Genomic DNA, 20,252 nt, shown 5'->3' with positions numbered 1-20,252 from the left:
ATTCTATAAAGGTTATACTCCTAAACTATGAGCCTAATCTATGCTCCAAAATAGATTAGGCCGATTGGATCTCCCCTAAGACAAAATCTGACTGATGTCATGCCTTTTCTTAAATCTGTCAAGCCATCCATTACTGGCTTTCAACGTTGACTGTCAAAGTTTTCCACCTGAACTTTTATGATGGGGCCAGAAATAGGGTCTTCCTGTGACCAAGCTTGGATGAACCATTGATGTAGCGCTGAATCCAACTTTTCATTGCTAGCCACTTTAATTTTCTCCCTCTGTAATTGTGCTTCCTCTTCCAGAATTCAGGGCAAACCTCTCAGCATTTCTTGTTCTTTCTTCACCCTCTTAGATTAGATTCATTGATGCCTAGCTCTTTAGCCAGCTGAGTTTGTTGCTTACCAGACTTCAGTTGATCAAGTGCAGATAACTTTTCTTGAGTAATGAAAGACTTCTGCTTACGAAATGGTTTCTCCATGAACAGAGCTCACCCCAAGTTGTAGACAGTCCACCTGAACTTGTTTTCACACCGGCACAGAGTACGCCCAGAGTTGTTTTCACACTGGTACAGACAGAGCTCATCTGGAGGTTGGCCCAGGCCCACCCGGCTTAGCTAGAAATTGGCAGGAATGGGTTTCGTACAGGGAAAGAGGTGCGCTCCCCCTGGCGTAGGTAGACATTGGCTGGAGAGGAAATGTAAACTAAAAAATAAAAAGGGGGAGCCAAGGCATTATCACATTGTAAGCAGATTCATGTTATAGTGGGATTCCACTGTATATCATTTTTGTAATGGGACGACTGGAAGTGTTCATAGTATTCAAGGTGAAGTCACTCCATGGAGGAATGCAGAGGCATTATTATAGTCTTTATTTCTTTCCTAATAATTCCTGTCATTCTGAAAAGGAGGGGTAGTTTCATGAACTGGGGGTGGGGAAGTAGAAAAGAAGGCAGAGTTTGAAGGGAGCAATTCTATTATGTTACATTATATGTAAGTATACTGGAATGCTTTTCCCTTAGAAATGGGTCGAGCTGTAATTTAGTAAGGCTTATTCCTCTGTAACCCCAGACCAATATGGCCCATTTTTGTAATTCTCTTCATCTCTCCCCCCCCCCCCCCCCCCGCCATGCCAGATTTGATTCTGTTCTGTTACATTTTCAGAGAGTTGTTTTGCCCCCAGATAGACAGATGGGCAAACATTCTCAACCCATTGGATTGCAAGGAATAATGAGGGCAGGAGCATTAGAACTAGAATTGGGGCAATACATCAGATTCCCAGAAGCTAAATTACCACTGGAAGAATGACTCTCACTTATACTGATCAGGTCCAACGCCCTTCTGCCCCGGAGCACGTGTAAGTTATGTCTAGCATCGGCTCCATGAATATGGAATATGCTACTGTTACTTAAGAAGTTTTATCATTTAGTTTGTATTTTTGATGTATGGGAATATTATTCTGTTATATTTCCTTTTGTACACTGCCCTGAGCATTTGGTTGGGGCAGTATAAATATAAACATTAGTATCCCTTCAATTGTAGCTTCAGCTGAGGCTTTAAAACTGGCTAGTGCTGAATTTGGCTCTGCTAAACAGTGTTATGCACAAATACCTTGGTGTTATTATAGGAGGGGGCGAACACCTCAGGCTTTTTCATTTTGAGGTATTTTTTTCCTGTCCTTTTGTAAACTGACTTTTCATAATGTAGTCTTGCTTTGGTGTAGCAGGCCCTGGTGTACAACTAGTGGAGGCTCTGACAAGGCCACAGAATGAATTTTGTTACAAAATTTAAAACAATGTATTGCAAGATTATGAGAAGTCTCAGGGCTCAGGATGTTTTAAATGCACTGACATGTTTCCCAGTCTGTAATACAAAGCTTCCCAAACTGTGGGTTGAGACCCCAAATGGTTTCACAAAGCACATATTTGGAGACATGACCTGGGTAGGCTCATCATAGGTACATCATTATTGTGAACCTGTGGGGAAAGGGGTTTCACACAATTTTATTTGGCCACTATCATAGGGATATGGTCACACACAAAAAATCAACAAGCATAAGTGTTGCCATACTGGGACAGACCAAAGGTCCATCAAGCCCAGCATCCTGCTTCCAACAGTGGCCAATCCAGGTTACAAGTACCTGGCAAGATCCCAAAACAGTACAATACATTTTACGCTGCTTAATCTAGAAATAAGCAGTGGATTTTCCCCGAGTCCATCTTAATAATGGCTTATGGATTTTTCTTTTAAGAAGGTATCCAAACCTTTTTTTAAACCCCTCTAAGCTAACTGCTTTTACCACATTCTCTGGCAATGAATTCCAGAGTTTAATTAGTGGTTGCTTCTTGTCAGCTGGGTGACTGCATTTTGTCTCAATAAAGCAAAATTACATAGTTGCATGGAGTGAAGTGGAAACCTCCTATCTAAATCCTAAGAGGGGTAAAATATCCCCTAGGAGCAGGAGATTGGTGTCCCTTCCCTCTGCAGCGTTTACCCCAGCTGCAAAGGCTGACCTGCTGATTCAGTGGCAGTCCTATATGCTGCCTTGTGGAGGACTTGGTTTTTCATTCATGGTTCAGGTCGTCTATTCCCTAGGGTGCCAGAGCTAGGGATTCCATGGAGGTAGCACTTGCAGCTTGTGGAAGGGAGAAGAAGAAGGAAGCCATGGTCCATGGCCAAGAAGACTCACTGTAATGACTAGGCTGGATGGGGGTAAGGTACAGAACTCAGGTAGTTGAGACTGAAGGCATATGGCACCAGATCTGGAAGTCGGTTCCAGTTAAGCTGGAGACTGAAAGGAGGAGGAAATTGTTGTGTTAGAGCATCTGGCACATGGGCTGGTTCTCAACCTTTCTTCTGTTGTGACATACCTGACAGACTATTCACGTGTGTGACATGCTGAATACTAACATTTACAGCTGAACAGAAAAAAACCCCTAAATATTTCATTGTTAAAAATAATTCAAGGGAAATATAAAATATTCTTAAACAGTATTTTATTTGTTTTATAAACCATTGTGTATTACATTTTATTTTTCTCAAAGAAGTTTTAATCTTCACTTTATCATTGAGAAATCTGGGACTGATGTGCTACATACAGTTTTTTTGATATGGGGTTGAAGGATAGGCAAATTCACACTAATCTTACTGTTGACATCTAGAAACTTTTACCATTCTAGAATCTATATAGAGCATAGAGTTAGGATGTTTCACCTTATAGCTTGTCATCCAAATAAATGTGTGTTCAGATTTTAGTGTCTCCTTTATAACTGCAACACAAATACCCTCCACTGCCAAATATTGTGAAGTACCACAAAAACTGGCAAATATGCTCCTCAGAAACTATATAGAAAACAGAATCTGTGGGTAAAAGTCCTGCACAATTTCCAGTTGGGGCTGGTGGCAGAAGTTCTTATTGGGAGTATTATGAGGATTTTAAGTACCAGATTCTTTGGATATCTGCACTCCTTAGCATGCATGCTAAAATTACGTTCTGTACAAAATATTAAAGGCTCCTTTTACAAAGCGGCGCTACTCATTAGTGGCAAGCTGAATGCAAAGAAGTCCGTTCAATTCCCATGGGCTTCTTTGCATTCAGCACACGCTATTCAGAAGTACCTGCTTTGTAAAAGGAGCCCTAAATTTCTTGAAAAAAAAATTTGAACCTTCAAACCAAAATTTCTGTTGTTGGGTGTTAGGCAGAACCAAGCTATGGATTCAAATCTCATTATTGATGGAGAAACTTATTGTTCAATTGAAATCTTAGTTGTTGTGCTGGATGATAAATACTCTTTGGACTTGATTCTTCCTTTCATTAGCTCCATGATTTACCTCAGCCTTTCTCTGGGCTCTGTGCCAGATTACTGGAAATCAGCTATTCTATGCCCTAAAATTAAGGATCCCACTATCCCTGCTATGGATCTCAATAACTACCGTCCAGTTGCTAACCTTCCATTCACCACCAAAATTCTCAAATCTGTGGTGCACCTACAGTTAGTTGATTTCGTTACCAAGACACAGGTACTACATCCAAACCAAACTGCTTTCCATCAACATCACAGAACTGAAACGACTTTATTAGGTATCAACTCTTTCATATACTGTTTCCTCGATCAGGCAAAATCTGTCTAATTGCTATCCTTGGATCTTTCTGCAGCTTTTGACTTGGTTTATCACCAGATTCTCTTGCTTTGCCTTCAGTCAATTGCTTTATATGATGTTGTGCTAAACTGGTTTTCCTCATACTTACAAAACCGCCAATATACAGCACTCTATGAGAATACTTCTTCCACCCCTTTTAGCCTCAGTTCAGGAGTGCCACAAGGTTCCATTTTGTCCCCAACACTATAACATTTTCTTGACTCTCCTCCTAACTTTAATTCAGTCTCTAGACATGACTGTATACGTGTATGCTGATGACATTCAAGTGCTTATCCCCCAAATAACGTGCTCTGCTAGTGAAATCTCCACTATGCACCATAAACTTACCCAGATTTCGGGCAGGTTCAAAGAACACAGATTAGTTTTAAACCCAAATAAGTCTAAAACCATACTATTCCAACTTAAACCAGGTCCTCTATCTATTCCAATTCTTCTTGCTAACATTCCAGTGCCCCAGGTTGATACCATTCGCATTCAAGGAATACTTACAGATTCCAATCTATCATTCCTCCCACAACTCTCTCGGGTCATTAAACTCATTTGTTCTATTCGTTCCCTGATATTCCCATCTTCACTAAATATATTAACTCATTCATTAGTCATTTCACAAATAGATTACTGTAACTCCCTTTGTAACCCACTGGATTGTAGATAGTTCTCTGTAGGGCCCTTAAAACTTAGCGTGTGCTAATGGACATTAGCATGCACTAAGTGCCACATGGCCCTTGTTCAGCATTTAACATGTGGTATTCATTAGTGTGCGCTAAGCTTTAGCTCAGTTCTTTTCTTCAATAGCATCTCTATTACTTTTTCCATCACTGAGTTCTACAGTTTCCCCCCCCCTTCTTCTGTTACCACATCTGCCCTTTTCCAGTCTCACAGAATCTCTCCCATGTCCAAAAATCTATTAAACACATCTTCAGCAGATTCACCAGAATCTCTTTAAGCTTCCTGAAATACATCTCCTCTGGCCCAGTGGCTTTGTCCATTTTCAGTTTTGTAAGATGTGAACTGTGCAGTATCTATTCCTTTCCTGTATCTGTCTTTTCCAGCCATTACATTCTTACTTCAATGAATAATGAACAGAAGTGTTTTAGTATTTCTTCTGCCTTTAAACTTGAATAGAATTGATCACAGATGTAACTGAATAATATCATATTAGGGACTGTTTTTATTGTTTATCTGTTTATATTGTGCCTTGAACCAAGGCAGATTACAATATAACATTTATAATAATGATTAAACATAAAACATGAAAAGTTTTGTTTAGTTTTCCACAGTGGAAAGCTAGTCTGGTAGTTGGATTGGTTTATCTGTAGCAGTTCGTTTAGTTTACATTATTAATTCTTGATATACTGTCTGGTCTATGAAAGGTCTAGGCAGTTCACAAACAGAATCAACAATTAAAACAGAAAGGAACTCCAAAGCAACATCTAAACCAAGAATACTTACTCTTCCCCCATAATCATACCTGGACCCTCACATACGTACCCCATACATCTACACAGGTGCCTCAAGTCTGACTGGATTCCAGAGCTGCCTCTACAAAAGCCTTTGTGGTCCCTCTCCACAAAAGTGGAAGTAAGGAAGAGATTGGGAGCTACAGGCTGGTAAGTCTTACTTCTGTGGTAAGTAAGTTAATGGAAATGCTTTTAAAACAGAGAATAGTAAAATTTTTGGAATCCAATGAACTACAGGACCTGAGGCAATGGTTTCACTAGAGGCAGGACTTGTCAGACAAATCTGATTAATTTCTTTGGGTGACCAGAGAGTTGGATCGAGGGAGAGCTCTCTGTATGTGTGGTGTATTTAGATTTTAGCAAAGCCTTTGACATGATTCCACATAAACGACTAATAAATAAACTGAGAGCCCTCGGTACGAGCCCTAAAGTGACTGATCGGGTTAGGAACTGGTTAAATGGAAGGCGACGGGGTAGTGATAAATGGAGCTCATTCTGAGGAAAAGGATGTTATCAGTAATGTGCCTCAAGGTTCAGTTCATGGGCCGGTTGTTTTTAACATTTTTGTAAGCGATATGCTGAAGGGCTGTCTGGTAAGGTTTACCTCTTTGCGGATGATACCAAAATCTGCAATACGATAGACACACCTGATAGTGTGGATAACACGAGGAAGGACTTAGTAAAGCTAGAGGAATAGTCTGGAATTTGGCAGCTTACATTTAATGCTAAAAAATGCAAGGTCATACATTTGGACTTGAAAATCCTGAGGGAACAGTATAGGAGGTGAAAAACTTTTCTGTAGAAAGAGGAGCGGGATTTTGTTGTGATCATATGTGTTGATCTTAAGGTGGCCAAACAGGTAGAAAAGGCTACACCAAAAGCTAGAAGGATGCTTGGATGCATAAGGAGAGGAATGGCCAGTAGGAAAAAGAAGGTGATGATCCCCTATATAAAACTCTGGTTAGACCCCATTTAGAATATTGTGGACAATGGAGACCACACCTTCAAAAAGATGTAAACAGGATGGAGTCGTTCCAGAGAGCAGCTACTAAAATGGTCAGTGGTCTTCGTGTTAAAGCGTATGGGGACAGACTTAAAGATCTCAATATATGTATACTTTGGAAGAAAGGTAGGAGAGGGGAGATATGATAGACATTTTAAATACCTACATGGCATAAATGCACAGGAGGGGGAATCTCAGTTGAAAGGAAGCTCTGGAATGGGAGGCATAGTATGAAGGTTAAAGAAGTATTTCCTTTGATTACTTCTTTCACGGAAAGGGTGGTAAATTTGTGGAATGGCCTTCCGGTGGAAGTGGTAGAGATGAAAACAGTATCTGAATTCAAGAGAACTTGGGACAAGTACGTTGGATCTCTAAGGGAATGATAGGGAGAATAGATGGCATGGATGGGCCAGATTGGATAGGCCATATGGTCTTCATCTGCCTACATTTTTCTTATATAAAACTTCTGTCCAAATAAGCTCCAGGATCTGATTCCACAAAATGGGTTGTCCAAAAAAAGGCACTCAAGTAAACACTGGACTAGATATGTTAGAGGCTAGTAAAGCTAGCATATGACCTAAGCGGTTTTCTAGGCATATATGGTTGTACTAATGCAGCTAGGTACGAAGGGAGTATGGTCATATAATGCTTTATGCACCAAGGTGAGCAGCTTAAACTTAGGCCTACTGGCTGCAGTCAGCCAGTGGTATATGCAGTGGTGTCGCATAGTCCCATCTATGTTTCCCTTTCTAGCAGGTGAATCTAGTTAGGAATCTAATATTGAAGAAACTTAGCTGGAAATGAGATAAAGGAGCACAGGTTACTGTCATAAGAACATAAGCATTGCCATTCTGGGACAGACCAACGGTCCATCAGGCCCAGTATCCTGTTTCTCAACAATGGCCAATCCAGGTCACAAGTACCTGGCAAGATCCCGGAAGAGTAAAACAGATTTTATGCTGTTTATCCTAGGTATAAGTAGTGGATTTTCCAGAGTCTGCCTTAATAATGGCTTATGGGCTTTTCTTTTTTTAAACCCTACTTTCCTTGTTTTCTGGCTGCATTGTTCTGTTATCCCCTCCTACCAGCAGATGGAGGTAGAGAAAAAGCTGGTCCTTTCCAGTGAAGTCACTGCTATAACCTGCTATTGCTCATGCACGGGGAAATCTCCAGTATTTTTCCTTACCTCTTAGCAGATGGTAGGTTGTTCAGGTTGGGCCCTGGCCTAACTCCCCGCTTCATTAACTGAGGTCACACAGTGAGGTTGAACCTAACAGCTGCTCCCATGTTACGCAGTCCCCGGACCAGAGCTGTGCTCTGCTACTTCGAGTTGCACTTTTTAGCATCCACTGGGCAACGCACATGGCTTGGCCCTGCAGGCCCCTACCAGAGGGGCATGGGTTCCCATCTAGCAGCCCCTCTTAGCCTGTACACCCTGTTTTCTTCCCTGGGCTCCTCAGCAGCTTCCAGGCTTTAAAAAAATTGTTACTAATTGGTTCTACCTGATTTAGCTTTATTTCCCTCTATTAGGGATTAAGCCTAATTGAGTAAACAAAAAAAAGTAGCTTGTTACCGAAAAAAAAGCACACCCACAGAGAGCAGGGGGACAGTGGAGCTGGAACTCCAGGCTGAAGTCGGCCCGAATGAGGAGACAGGCCTGCACATGCTGGCCATGTGGATGGGCATGTCTGCTGGCAGATGCTGCTCAGTCTGCAAGAGCTAGAAGCTTAGTACAGCTGCCGACTCTGTCTGCCCCTCCTGCAATGGGCTATTTACAATATTGGAAGCGGCTTCTTTTGGGGGGGGGGGGGGGGGGTGCACTGGAGCTGACTGTCTTTCTCCCTGCACTGAAACATCAGGACCAGTGGTCCCAGCAGCTTCAGTGGGAACGACAGCCATTTTAAATTATTTACTCTTTCTCCTGCTGCTGCTTCAGTGCAGCAGGAGAGCTCTCAGCCCCCGTCGGACTTTGTGGGGTGCCCATGAGAGGTTCCAAATGGGGACCCTAGGGCCCTGGGGCTGTTTGGCTCCAGAGCGTAATCAATCCCTGCAGGCAAAGGCTGGTCCCTTGATCAGCAATGGGGCCCTAGGGGTCCTAAGGATCCCAGGTGGGACCCCATTCTGGGGGCTAAGTGCTGCTGGGGGAACTGGGAGGCCCACAACACCCCAGGAGGTTTTGGATGGACCTCAGAGGCTCAGGAGGGACAACCCTGACCCCCCAGCCTCCCTCAATCTCTGGTTTTAAGGAGGATTCTCATCCCATGTAATTTGGCTTTTCCTTTAGAAGGAGCTTTCTTATCTCCGAGACGAGGTCACGAAGGCCATTCATATGCTTAAGGCTCCTGCTGCAGATCCGTCAGAGTGGGATCCGTTGTGCTTTGTGGGACTGCCAAAGCATTTTCTGCTTCACAGTGCCCTCACCCAAATGATGCTGGTGGAGTAGGAGTCCCTGGATGGGGCTATTAAGGGGGCCAGGGCCCTGGATTGTCTTTATAAATTTGCTCCTGAGGAAGTGTAGAGTTACTGGGCGTGCCCCAAGGTGAACATACTTGTCACACCAGCCGCCAAAAAAATGCTGTTCCCATGCAAGGTGGCTCAGCTCTCTGGGAGCTACACGAGAAGCGGGTGGAGAAGCAACTTCGTTTGCCTTTTCCTTTGTCTTTGGGACATCTGGCGTGTAGGCCTCCATATGTGGCAGCTGTGTGGTGAAGGCCATGGTTTGTTGGCTACATCTGCCAAAAAAAACCAGCTGTTTCTCATCTGGAGTCTGGCACGGCCTTCCTTACAGACTTTCTCTGTGATTTGATCCGTAATTTATCCTGGTCAGTGATCGCTTCTGTGGTGGGTTGGTGTTGGCTGTGCCTGCGCCACTTGTTGCAAATGTGGCTGCCAAGACGCTTCTCAATCAGATGCCCTTTAGAAGGGGCGTCTGTTGTTTTGAGAGGACCTGGAGAAGCTGGTGAAGGATGTAGGTGAGGCATGCCCTCCTCTTCTCCCTGAGCTGCAACAATGGAGCTCTCAGCAGCTCTCAGCTGCTAGAGACTGCTCCAGGAGAATGGGCCAGTTTCGGCTGACTCGGCATTGTGCGCTCCAGGCCCCAAAGTTCCTGGTACCAGGATCCTAGCACTGACTAAATTGGAAGAAGAAGGCAGGAGCTGTGAGGCCAAAATAAATGTCCCCCTCCAGCGGGGTCGGAGCAGCCCAGCCTGCCCAATGAAGGTGTGCTGAGCCCCTAAATGTTTCTGATAGGGGACAGGTTGGCCTCTTGCTCCATGAGTGGGCCCATATCACCTTGGATCAGTGGGTCCTAGAGGTGGTCAGAGAAGATTACTCTCTGGAGTTTGCCTGGCCATTCCGGACACCTTCATGGTGTCTCTTTGTGGCTGAGAGACAAAAAGACAGGCTGTTGCTCTTACTTTACAACATTTGCTCAACCTGGGTGTGGTAGAACCCATTCTATTAGAAGAGCGGGGTCTGGGTCCAATATTCCATTTATTTCATGGTCCCAAAGAAGGGCAGCTCCTTTTGGCCCATCCTGGATCTAAAAGGAGTAAATGCTTGCTTTCAGGTTGAGCATTTTTGTATGTAAACTCTCCAGTCGGTGATTGCCTTGGTTTGTCTGGGCAAGTTCTTGACATCTTTACACCTCAAGGAAGCCTATCTTCACATTCCCATTGTGAATCGTCACAAGCAGCACCTCCACTTTTGTGTGCTTGGGCACCATTTTCAGTTTTAGGCTTTGCCCTTTGGGCTGGCCATGCCCACATTTCGCACTTTTTCCAAAGTGATAGTGGTTGTGTCGGCCCATTTGAGGTACCAGGGCTTCTGTGTGCATCCCTACCTAGACGATTGGCTGATTCAGACCGACTTTGAGATGGAGGCCAGGAGAGCAACTTCTCAGGTCATCACCCTTCTGGAGGGACTGGGCTGGGTGGTGAATCACTGAAGAGCCACTTGCTTCCTACCCAGGACCTGGAATATCTGGGTGTTCGCTTTTGATGTGGCTTGGGAGATGGTTTCCATCCCAGAGGATCAGGTGACAAAGCTTCAGGCCAGAAACGCAGACTGTGTGAGCTGCTGACTCCCAAGGTTTACACTATCTGCAGCTCATGGGCTCCATGGATGTGATTCTGGAGGGTAGTTTCTTGGGCTGAAGCCTGGTAGGTCATCCTGGAAGGTTGCCCTGGAGGAGATCTGAAGGGCAGTGATGTGATTGTCACTTCATTCTTTTGTGAAGCATTACATGTTGGACTTGCTTGCCAGGGCTCGCTTGGACTTTGGCAGAGCTGTCTTTAGGGGAGCTTTGTCTTCCCTCACCCAGTAGTAATGCTTGGGTACATCCCACTTGTTCAGTGCAGCCAGATGACAAGAAAGTTGAAATTATGCTTTACCTGATCATTTCCTTTCCTTTAGTTGGCTGCACTGTTCTGAAGCCTACCCTTGGAAGACCAAGGCTTGGGGCTCTCAGGGTGCTCTGCTCTTTCCCTTACAGAAAGAAAGAAAGAATGAATGAATGCAGGATAGTGCCACTCTGTGCTGTTATGCTTGCTTGGTGATCATTGCATCGGCAGTGGTTGATTGGGCATGGGTGAGCATTACAAAGGTACATTCTGTTGCTTTGGCAGATGCATACTGGAGATGTTCCTGAGCACCAGCAGGATATACTGGTGAGTTCATTAGAAAAGGACAGGTTTTTTTCTCTACCTTTATCTGCTGGTAGGAGGGGGTAACACCCACTTGTTCAGAATGGTGCAGCTGACTAAAGCAACGGCAAAGGAGAAGTATTCCAAAACACACAGCAAAAGGCGAATAGCAGAAGAAAGCAAGAAGGGTGTCCAAGGTTGGGAGAGCAAAACAGTTCTTTATTGAAAGACCCGACACATCCGTATTTTGGCATGAACACCTGCATCAGGGGTCAGTCATTAAAATCCATTCAGTAAATAAACACTATCCAGTGAGTCTTTGTCAGAGATGCCAAGAGAATTAAGGATTCTGAGGTTCCAAAACAGCAGTTCAGAGAGTTTGGTCCCCAGGAGACCTATAGCTGTAAGCAGTTCTTGTTTCTTCAGCCTCTGGAGCTGTTCCAGGATCTGGTACCAAGGATAAGTGGTCCTGGGTGCCCTGCCAATTATATGTGGTGATGTGTATCATTACACCTGTTTCGGTGCTTCTTAGTAGCTTCATTGTGTGCCCCCTAGTTCTTGTATTTATGAAAAGAGTAAACGAGCAGGTCACATCTCCCCATTCCACTTCACTCAGGATTTTATAGACCTATATCATATCTCCCTTCAGCCTTCTCTTCTTCAAGCTGAAGAGCCCAAACTTCTTTAGCCTTTCTTCATAGGGAAGTAATCACATCCCCTCTATCATTTTTTCCTGCCATCCCAGTCTGAAAAGGCCAATAGTGTCAGTAGTTTATGTATTTTTTGACGACAGTTTCCTGCTCCTCCTCCTTTATACTGCCAGCTCAGTCAGAACCAAGGCCAGGTTCTGATGCTATGAGCCTTTATTTTTCCATGTTTTTTTTTTTTTTAATATCTCCTGCTCAACTCCAGAGCCCCACCCCTATATGATGTTGAAGTGGTAGCCCTTGTCTGGGACTATGTACCTTCTGGAACTCTGCAATTATGGGCCCTGACTTAAGGATTAAATCGGGAAACTATCATCAGAAAATACATAAATATAAACTACTGACATTATTGGACTTTCCAGACTGTGACGGTGACAAAAATGATCAGAGCACCCTTGCAGGCTGTGAATCCTGCTTTGGGCAACATGGGGAGCAGAAGGATTGAGCTTCTGCATGGCAGTGCACAGTACTGGGTCAGTGGGTCAGATCTCCTGTCAGCAATTTTGTAAAGGCAGTATTTACAGATGTGATGCAGAAGCCTGGAATCTGCCTTCTCTGGTTATTTTCTGCTTTCCAGCTATTGGGTGGCATCCAGACACATTTCTTAGAGCTCAAGAACAGTTTTAGCTTGCTTTAGCCAGTCAGTGGATTAGAAACTTGTTTCTTAAAGATGTAAAAGGTGTGAGTAGTATACAAAGAATCAGGCATGCAAGGCAGGCACCCCAAAGCTATTTGGGCAGGACTCCTCATGTGAGTTATGAGCAAGGTGACATGCTGTGCTGTACCAGTGAGACAACCATCTTTTGTTGACCCATTCCTGGCAGCTTCCCATATCCAGTGCTACTAAAACATAAGAATTGCCATACTGCTTTGGTCTTTACTCCTATTCCTTAAGGGCCACCAACAGGCCAGGCACAAGAGAGATTTGCATATAGTGGAGGTAGTAGGCATGCAAAACTCTTTCATGTATGATCATTATGCATATCATGAAAACCTGGCTTGTCGGCAGCCCTCAAGGACTGGGAATAAAGACCAAGGCCATAGTCACGGGTTAATCCAAAGGTCCGTGAAATGCAGTATCCTGTTTACAAATAGTGGCTGGTCCAGATCACAAGTACTTAGCCGGATCTCAAAAGAGTAGATAAACTACATGCCGCTTGCCCCCTAGGAAAAAGCAGTGGCTTTCCCCAGATTTACTTGGTTAACAATAATTTATGGGCTTTTACTCCAGAAACTTGTCTAAACATTTTTTTTAATCCAGCTGCATTACCTACTTTTACTACATCTCTAGCAATGAATTCCAGAGCTTAATTGTGTATTGGTGAAAACATATTTAGTAATATAATGGAGTGTTTGTCGTGTTCTCGAGGACCATGGCATTCTGTCAGGCTTCTTCCCCAGGAACCCTGGGTACGCGAGTCCTTGGACCACGGCCGAGGAGCTGCAGTGGCAGGCAAGATCACCTTCAGAGCAGAGAAGAGACAAGGCTGGACTGGAACCCCGGACTGGAGTCCTGCACTGGAACACTCGGGACTGGAACGCACCGGACCGGAACACACTGGAGTAGGCTTCACCTACGCTTAGCTGCCTTTCCCCGAGGGTTGAGCCCTCAGGTTCGAGCAGCCGGTAGGGCTTACAGGAAAAACAGAACTGGAACCAGCAACAGGAACAACCGGAGTCAAGATCCAGCGGTGCTCCCAGGTACCTAGGCTAAAGCAAGGCAGACAAGCAGGGAAGAGGACACAGGAGCTACATACAAGCTAAGCTCAAGGGAATGGGAATGATAGCTACGCTTGCCAGAGGAAGGGTTAGACTGGAGCGACAGTAGCTAACAGATAGAAAGGAGAGAAATGGCTGCAGCATCAGCCGCTGACCAGCCTCAGACAGGGAGCAGCACCACTGCACAGGGATAACAGAAAGGCTAGAAGCCCACAGAGAATAATAAACACAGAAAGGCTGAAAGCCTGCAGGTCAAAGAGATACACCCAGAAAGGCTAGAAGCCCACAGAAAGGCTGGAAACCCCCAGGCCGCAGTAATACACCCAGAAGGCCTGGAAGCCCACAGGTAAAGGGGATATACGCAGATAGACTGGAGGCCCTCAGAGCAATGGGCACAGAAGGGCTGGAAGCCCACAGCGCAATAGACACAGAAGGGATGGAAGCCCACAGAGCAATAAACACAGAAGGGCTGAAAGCCCACAGAGCAATAATACCCTGAGCCAGAAGGCAAGGCCCACAGATGATAGTAACTCACAAAGCAGAAGGGCTGGAAGCCCACAAGAAAAGACAAGGAAAGCTAACTGTGCAAACAGCACACTAACCTCGGGACCTAAGGCACTGCGGAGGCATTGGCAATGCAAAGGACCAGAATGCCAGCACAGCACTTCCTTATGAAGGCTCTCACTGATGAGGTCACCAGCAGCAGGACATAAGCAGGAAGTACCTTGACCCCAAAGAGAGGCTTGACACACATAGGAAGTGAGCACACAGGAAAGACAAGCAGGAGCCATCTTGGAAGCTGGCATAGAGCCGGTGGCAGCCATCTTAGATGCTGGCTCCCTAGAGAGGCATAGCCCACACAGGTGAGGTCTAGTGAAGTAATCAGCACACAGAGCCAGAGACAAGACTAACACAAAGACAGACAGAAGCCAGCAGAGCTGCTGGCCCCCAGAAATGAGGTAAGTCTGAGGGTGGTCACGGCCACAGACGTGACAGTGTTCCTCTAGTGCAGCCATTCCTAACCCAGTCCTCGGGGCACACCTAGTCCCATTGGGTTTTCAGGATATCCACAATGAATATTTATAAGTTAACATCTGTTTATATAATATGTTTTTTGTCACAAAAAGTATTTCACATATCAAATACAGATGGAGTTAAAAATAAAGGAAGGATAAGAGGCAAAAGCACAATGTGCTTCACCTGAGGGCCTGCAGAAAGCAGCTCCTAGGTTTGTTAGCAATATCTGGTGCTTCTTTGACTTCATTCTTCAAGCTACAGGTGCATTGTGTGAGTAATTCACTAGTGTGCCCTGTTTACTGCTTAGACCTGTAGCTAATTACTTCGGTTCGCTGAGCACACACCCTTTCTAAAGTACAGTTTTACTTCTAAGGTCATTTTTCAGCCTATGAAACTGGATTTTAGATTTATTACTCACCTCTTCCAAATCCAAGCGCAAGATGAATTACTACAGGTAGCGAAATGACTTGCCCAGGATTACAAAGAGTGTCACTGGGAGAAGCAAGATTTGACCTCTGGCTTCCATGGTTTCTCTAAGTTACTAACTACTCTGCAATAGCTTCTGATAGGTCAGTGTGACAAATGACCTCCACTAGAATCCAGTTGGTCATGTGTGATGAATTTCTAGAGCAATTGTCTTTGATGATAGAGAGAGAGAGATCCTTGATGACACTGCTGCTCCCAGGGGGAATGATGGAGCAGCTTAATGAATTTCAAAAAGATTGATCAGTGCCTGTGAGTGTGGTGACCTCTATTTTGTTTTGCATAGCATTGTTGAACCAGCCTTGGGCTACAGTGCCATAAGCCTTCATTTGCAACTGGCCAGGTTTATTTCCTCCTGTTATACTCCTCTTAACTTACAGGTATGCCAAGGGTCCCATTTGTGACTAAGTGTCACATTACAAGATGACTGGGTCCACTTCTGGATCTATGTATGCTGCCTTACCTAGGAATTCTTACATTGAGCCACTGGACTAGCCAAGAGTGAGCTTTTGGTACCGTATTTTTGAGGTACAACAATTTTTATTGATGATAACACAAAACAGATACAACCAGCACCTGTAATCATACAGTTGTAAGTAAAAAGCAATCACATGTTATCAGCAGTATAATATCTGTCATCAAACTTTGAACAATCTATATCTCTCTACCCAACCCCTCTTCCTGTCTTCAACTAGAAGTTGAGGTAATAAGCAAGAGTGAACTGAACCAAAAAAGTCCCAAATTTGGTCATATATCAAGAAAATCAAATGCATCTCTACTCTCCTTTTTCCGTGACAGGCTAAACTAGTCAAGTGCACAGCCATTAGATCATACAAGGGACATGTTCACACAAAAACATAAAACCAATTAAAAATATATATAATAAGTATTAATTACCTGCTACTGAGGCACAAAATGAAAGGGTGTACTCTTATCCCTTCCAGCAGTGCCTAAAAGAACCTCGATACAACTAATAAAGATATATAGACAAAAAAAAAAAAAACACACACACAGCCAAGGTGTGCACGGTATGGGGACTCCTCTCCAAAAAGGATGAGGAAAAGAGCTTCCACACAAATCCCTGAAAACAAAGGAAGGAAAGAGATAAAAAAAGAGAAAATTTCTCTCTCTCCCCCTTTACCCTCCCTTTTATCTCTTTCTCATCCCCTCCCCACAAAATGTCTTTAAAATCAAACTTCTAGCCCTGTGTGGGAGAAGCTGAATATATACATCCCAAACTGCCAGAAGCATTTTTTTCTGATTAGGAGAAGACATTGCTGCAGTAACATCAATGCATGCATGTGATTTCTCCAGGCCCAGAAAAAGGGTACCGCATCACCTATCCATACCCCTAAAATAATTTGCTTACCCAAGCCTCCTGCCTTATGAAGAAGAACATAACGATTAGGAATAGGAAAAGCTTCATATTTGTCCCAGAGCAATCCTGCTGGCAAGAACAGCAGAGAGAAGCCCAAAAGTCTCTCCAATAATGTAAAATGGCTCTCCAAAATACTTTTACCCCCAGGCAACCCCAAAAAGCAAGGAAAAAAGAGGTATGGCCCTGATTACATTTCTGACATACTGGAGTCCCCACCCCAAATACTTGTTCCTGCGTAAAATAAGCCCTATGCAATGTATGAAACTGACTTACCCGCAATTCAGCACTCACTGATCTCTCAGGTGTGCGTTTTAACTAATGTAGTAAAGTCTAATGAGATGGCAAACAAACCTAAGTCTTGACTCCATTTGTGAATTAGATCTTCTCGGGTCTGGGCAGGGGAGATTAATTGTAATTCTCAATGAAGGGAAGAGTTTGACAAGCTTCTATCTCGGAACTTATCAAAAAACCCCTATACATGAAAACCCAATGAAAAAGCCAAGCTGTCCGAGTCAAGTGATTGAATATAATGCTGTAATTTTCGATAAGCTAGAAAATCCCTTAGCTCAACAACTCCCTTGTTCTGCAACGCTGCCCAAGAATTGGTACCGTGTTTTTAATGAGCTTGCTTTCTCTTCCATGTTCTGACTATAAAGTCGTGCTTTTTCATTTAACTTGCCTTTAAAGGACTGATGTTGATAATTTCTTTCCTGTTTCTCTCAGACCCCACTAAAGCTGTTTTTAGATCCAGAGTGAAATTTCTTTAGCTTATTTTGTTGTTGTTGTTGTTAAGTTTGTTTTCAGTTTCACGATTATTTGATACATTGCAAAAACAGTGCCATGTATCAAAGTGGTTTACAAGATAAATTATGACCACAGCTTATAACTAAGCCATGATTTATTTCAGGAACCCAAATTGGAAAGCTTTGATTTGGTTCTGCGTTGCCGGATGGTCAGCCTCCATCCCGCTTGAGTGCTGCACTTAGTTTCTGTGTGAGCATCTCCACCTCAGAAGCTGGGGATTTGGCTAGCAGCCATGGCATTCTGTCTCAGGTGGATTAACATTGGCTTCAAAGCAGCCAACCAGGACAAATGAAGCAGTACCAGAGCTTGGCTACATGCCCTTGGAGGGAAGTATTTGTAGTGTCCAGCTTAACTCCTCTGACTGACTCGTATCCCACACACTTTCTGACAGTGTCTAGGATTTAAGCTGTGACTTGTGCCAGGTCTTTTCTCTGTAAAATTCATAGGTGTATACAGCTGTTAACGTCATCTGAAAACGTCTCCAACGTTTAACATGTAGAAGATGGCTGTAGTTAATGAGGTCTGACCTTGCTTGGGGTGTTCTAGACTTAGTTTTGGGATGTGCTTGCCCAGGCTTAAGCTTGGAACTAGCATTTGTGTTGATCTAAAAATAAGCATTTCATTGGTATGATTGATTTTCAGCTTTCTCCATGTAGGCAACATTTTAATAGCTTTGGCATACAGTTCTATAGTGTTTTCAAACTGAAGACACTGTCCTGCTCCCAAGATATCTAAAGTTTGGGGGTTTTATTAGAATTTACTGCCTTTTTGAAGAACGTCACCCAAGGTGGTGTACAGCAGGTATAACCCAGACGTAGTGTTGTAATCGTGACAAGTGCAGAGTACCAGTCCACTCACGGGCTGAACTGGAAGGACCGATCTTGCCTTTGAATTTCATGGAGTAGAATCTCAGCTTTTTGGACTACATGAGACATAGCCAAGTATTAGCAAGACTTTCCTACACAGTTACATAGAATAGTTCATGGATACTTCAAATGTCTGTCACTGACCTTAAAACTGGCTTTTGAAGGCTTTCTAAGCTACTACTGCCTTGGGGGCCAGACTGTGTCACTGAGTTTGCATCTGAGGCCATTAGGATGGGAATAGGAATAAGTGGTGTTTGAATGCTTAAAATATGTTAACCATCCAAGTGAGGCAAAATTCCCCATAAACTGTTGTCTTTTGTATCAGCCCTTGGTAATTCCTTTGAATTTGGGACTCTTCCATCTTTATACAACTTGAAGTTGGATGATTAAAATAAAGAAACTAGTTAGAATACTATGCAAAGGATGTTTGTTGTAATATTTTATTATAATGACAAAGCTGGTTAAATTCCATTTTTCATTAGAACCTCTGAAGATGGTCTCATATACCTTCAATACATCTGAAGCCTGATAGTGAAACCTGTGACACGTCCATTCTCCTGCTACTTTTGCCTGTGGATTTTATGTATCTATTTCAGAATACCATGCTTTCTACTTGCATTCTCTCATGTGCATGACATGCCACCCGTTTTGCCTTTGTTAAACTTCAAGTTTAGATGCTGCAGATTTGATTCATGGTCATGTGTGTTTATATATATATATATATATATATATATATATATATATATATATATATATATATATATATTAGTGACTTCCACCTTGACCTATACTTACAATCTAGAACACCAAAATTCCAGTTCCTGGCTTCAGTTGCTCATAAAGGTGACTTAGTGTGGGGAGTATCCTCTCATAGCACCTTTGTGTATTAGTCCAGCCTGACCTGTTTCACTCCCTAAAGCAAGACAACTGTTAAACCTATTGTTTTGGAGTGGAGGAGTGGCCAAGTGGTTAGAGCACTGGTCTTGCAATCCAGAAGTGGCCGGTTCAAATCCCACTGCTGCTCCTTGTGATCAAGTCACTTAACCCTCCATTGCCTCAGGTACAATGAGCCCTCCTGGGAAAGAGAAATATCCAGAGTACCTGAATGTAACTCACCTTGAGCTACTACTGAAAAAGGTGTGAGCAAAATCTAAATAAATAAATAAAATTTTGATAACTTCTATTTCCAGAGCATTTTTCAGACAGGTTAATCAGAGTCTTTTCTGCACTGCAATATCAGACATAGAGTGCTGAGTTTGATGATGGCCCATTTATCTGACCCAGCAATGGTAAAACCTTTTTGTTTTGTTTAAGAAAAATGGATTGGAGCCAGCAGTGGCATTCATGCTCCATCTCAACTGTCATGCGGGGAAAAAGAAGCTAGTTCAAGAAGGTTCGAAGGTGATGATCTAACATAGCACTTTTTTGTGTTCTTTTGCATTGCATTATTTTCTGTGTTGCACAGTTGCTGTATCACCAGAATTCGTATCCATACTCTTGCACAAAACTACGACAGAGTAGAATCCAACCTCAGTCCTTGAAAGGCTACACTTGTTGCGTTTTCACAATTTCCCCAATGAATATATATAAGGTCTATTTGCATTGTATGCAGATAGATCTCATACATATTCATTGTGAAGAATTAGACTTGATGAGGGCTGAGGTTGGACACCCCTATTCCAAAGCAACTTGAGCACAGCCAGAATCTGTCTGCTGTACTTAATGTTATTGCCATGATGAGAATGACCCATAGATAAGTTGACCCTGGTTTATTGATGGGATTTTGAAGCCAGAATTTATCAACTTTAAACAAGTATATATGGTATAACCTCTCTTTCATCTTTTATCTAATTTGAAGAGCCCTAACCTGTTTAGCCTTTCTTCATAAAGAAGATATGCTATCCACCTTTATCATTTTTTTTCACCCTTCTCAGAACCTTTTCTAGTTCCGTTATGATGTTTTTGAGATGGGCACTCAGAACTGAACACAATATTTAAGGTGTGGTGACACCA

General features: G+C 43.3%; 1 protein-coding gene across 6 annotated transcripts in view; it reads left to right on the top strand.

Annotated features, from left to right (window-relative positions):
* Positions 1-20,252, top strand: part of FBXL20 (F-box and leucine rich repeat protein 20) — a 71,601-nt gene that overhangs the window by 11,048 nt on the left and 40,301 nt on the right. Inside the window, exons 2-3 of one of the 6 annotated variants that reach the window (XM_030220702.1) lie at positions 5,668-5,769; positions 19,554-19,640. The exons of 3 other annotated variants lie outside the window; for them this stretch is intronic. In XM_030220702.1, coding sequence (XP_030076562.1) covers positions 19,584-19,640 — 57 coding nt within the window. In that variant the 5' untranslated portion in view covers positions 5,668-5,769; positions 19,554-19,583. Of the gene's footprint in view, positions 1-5,667; positions 5,770-14,618; positions 14,651-19,553; positions 19,641-20,252 lie in introns of those variants that run through there. 2 more of the 6 variants (XM_030220706.1, XM_030220705.1) reach the window with 2 other exon arrangements.

Source organism: Microcaecilia unicolor, chromosome 12, assembly GCF_901765095.1.
Source record: "Microcaecilia unicolor chromosome 12, aMicUni1.1, whole genome shotgun sequence".
NCBI lineage: Eukaryota > Metazoa > Chordata > Amphibia > Gymnophiona > Siphonopidae > Microcaecilia > Microcaecilia unicolor.
Note: the sequence above shows the minus strand (reverse complement) of the source record. Positions and strands in the feature narration are given on the sequence as shown.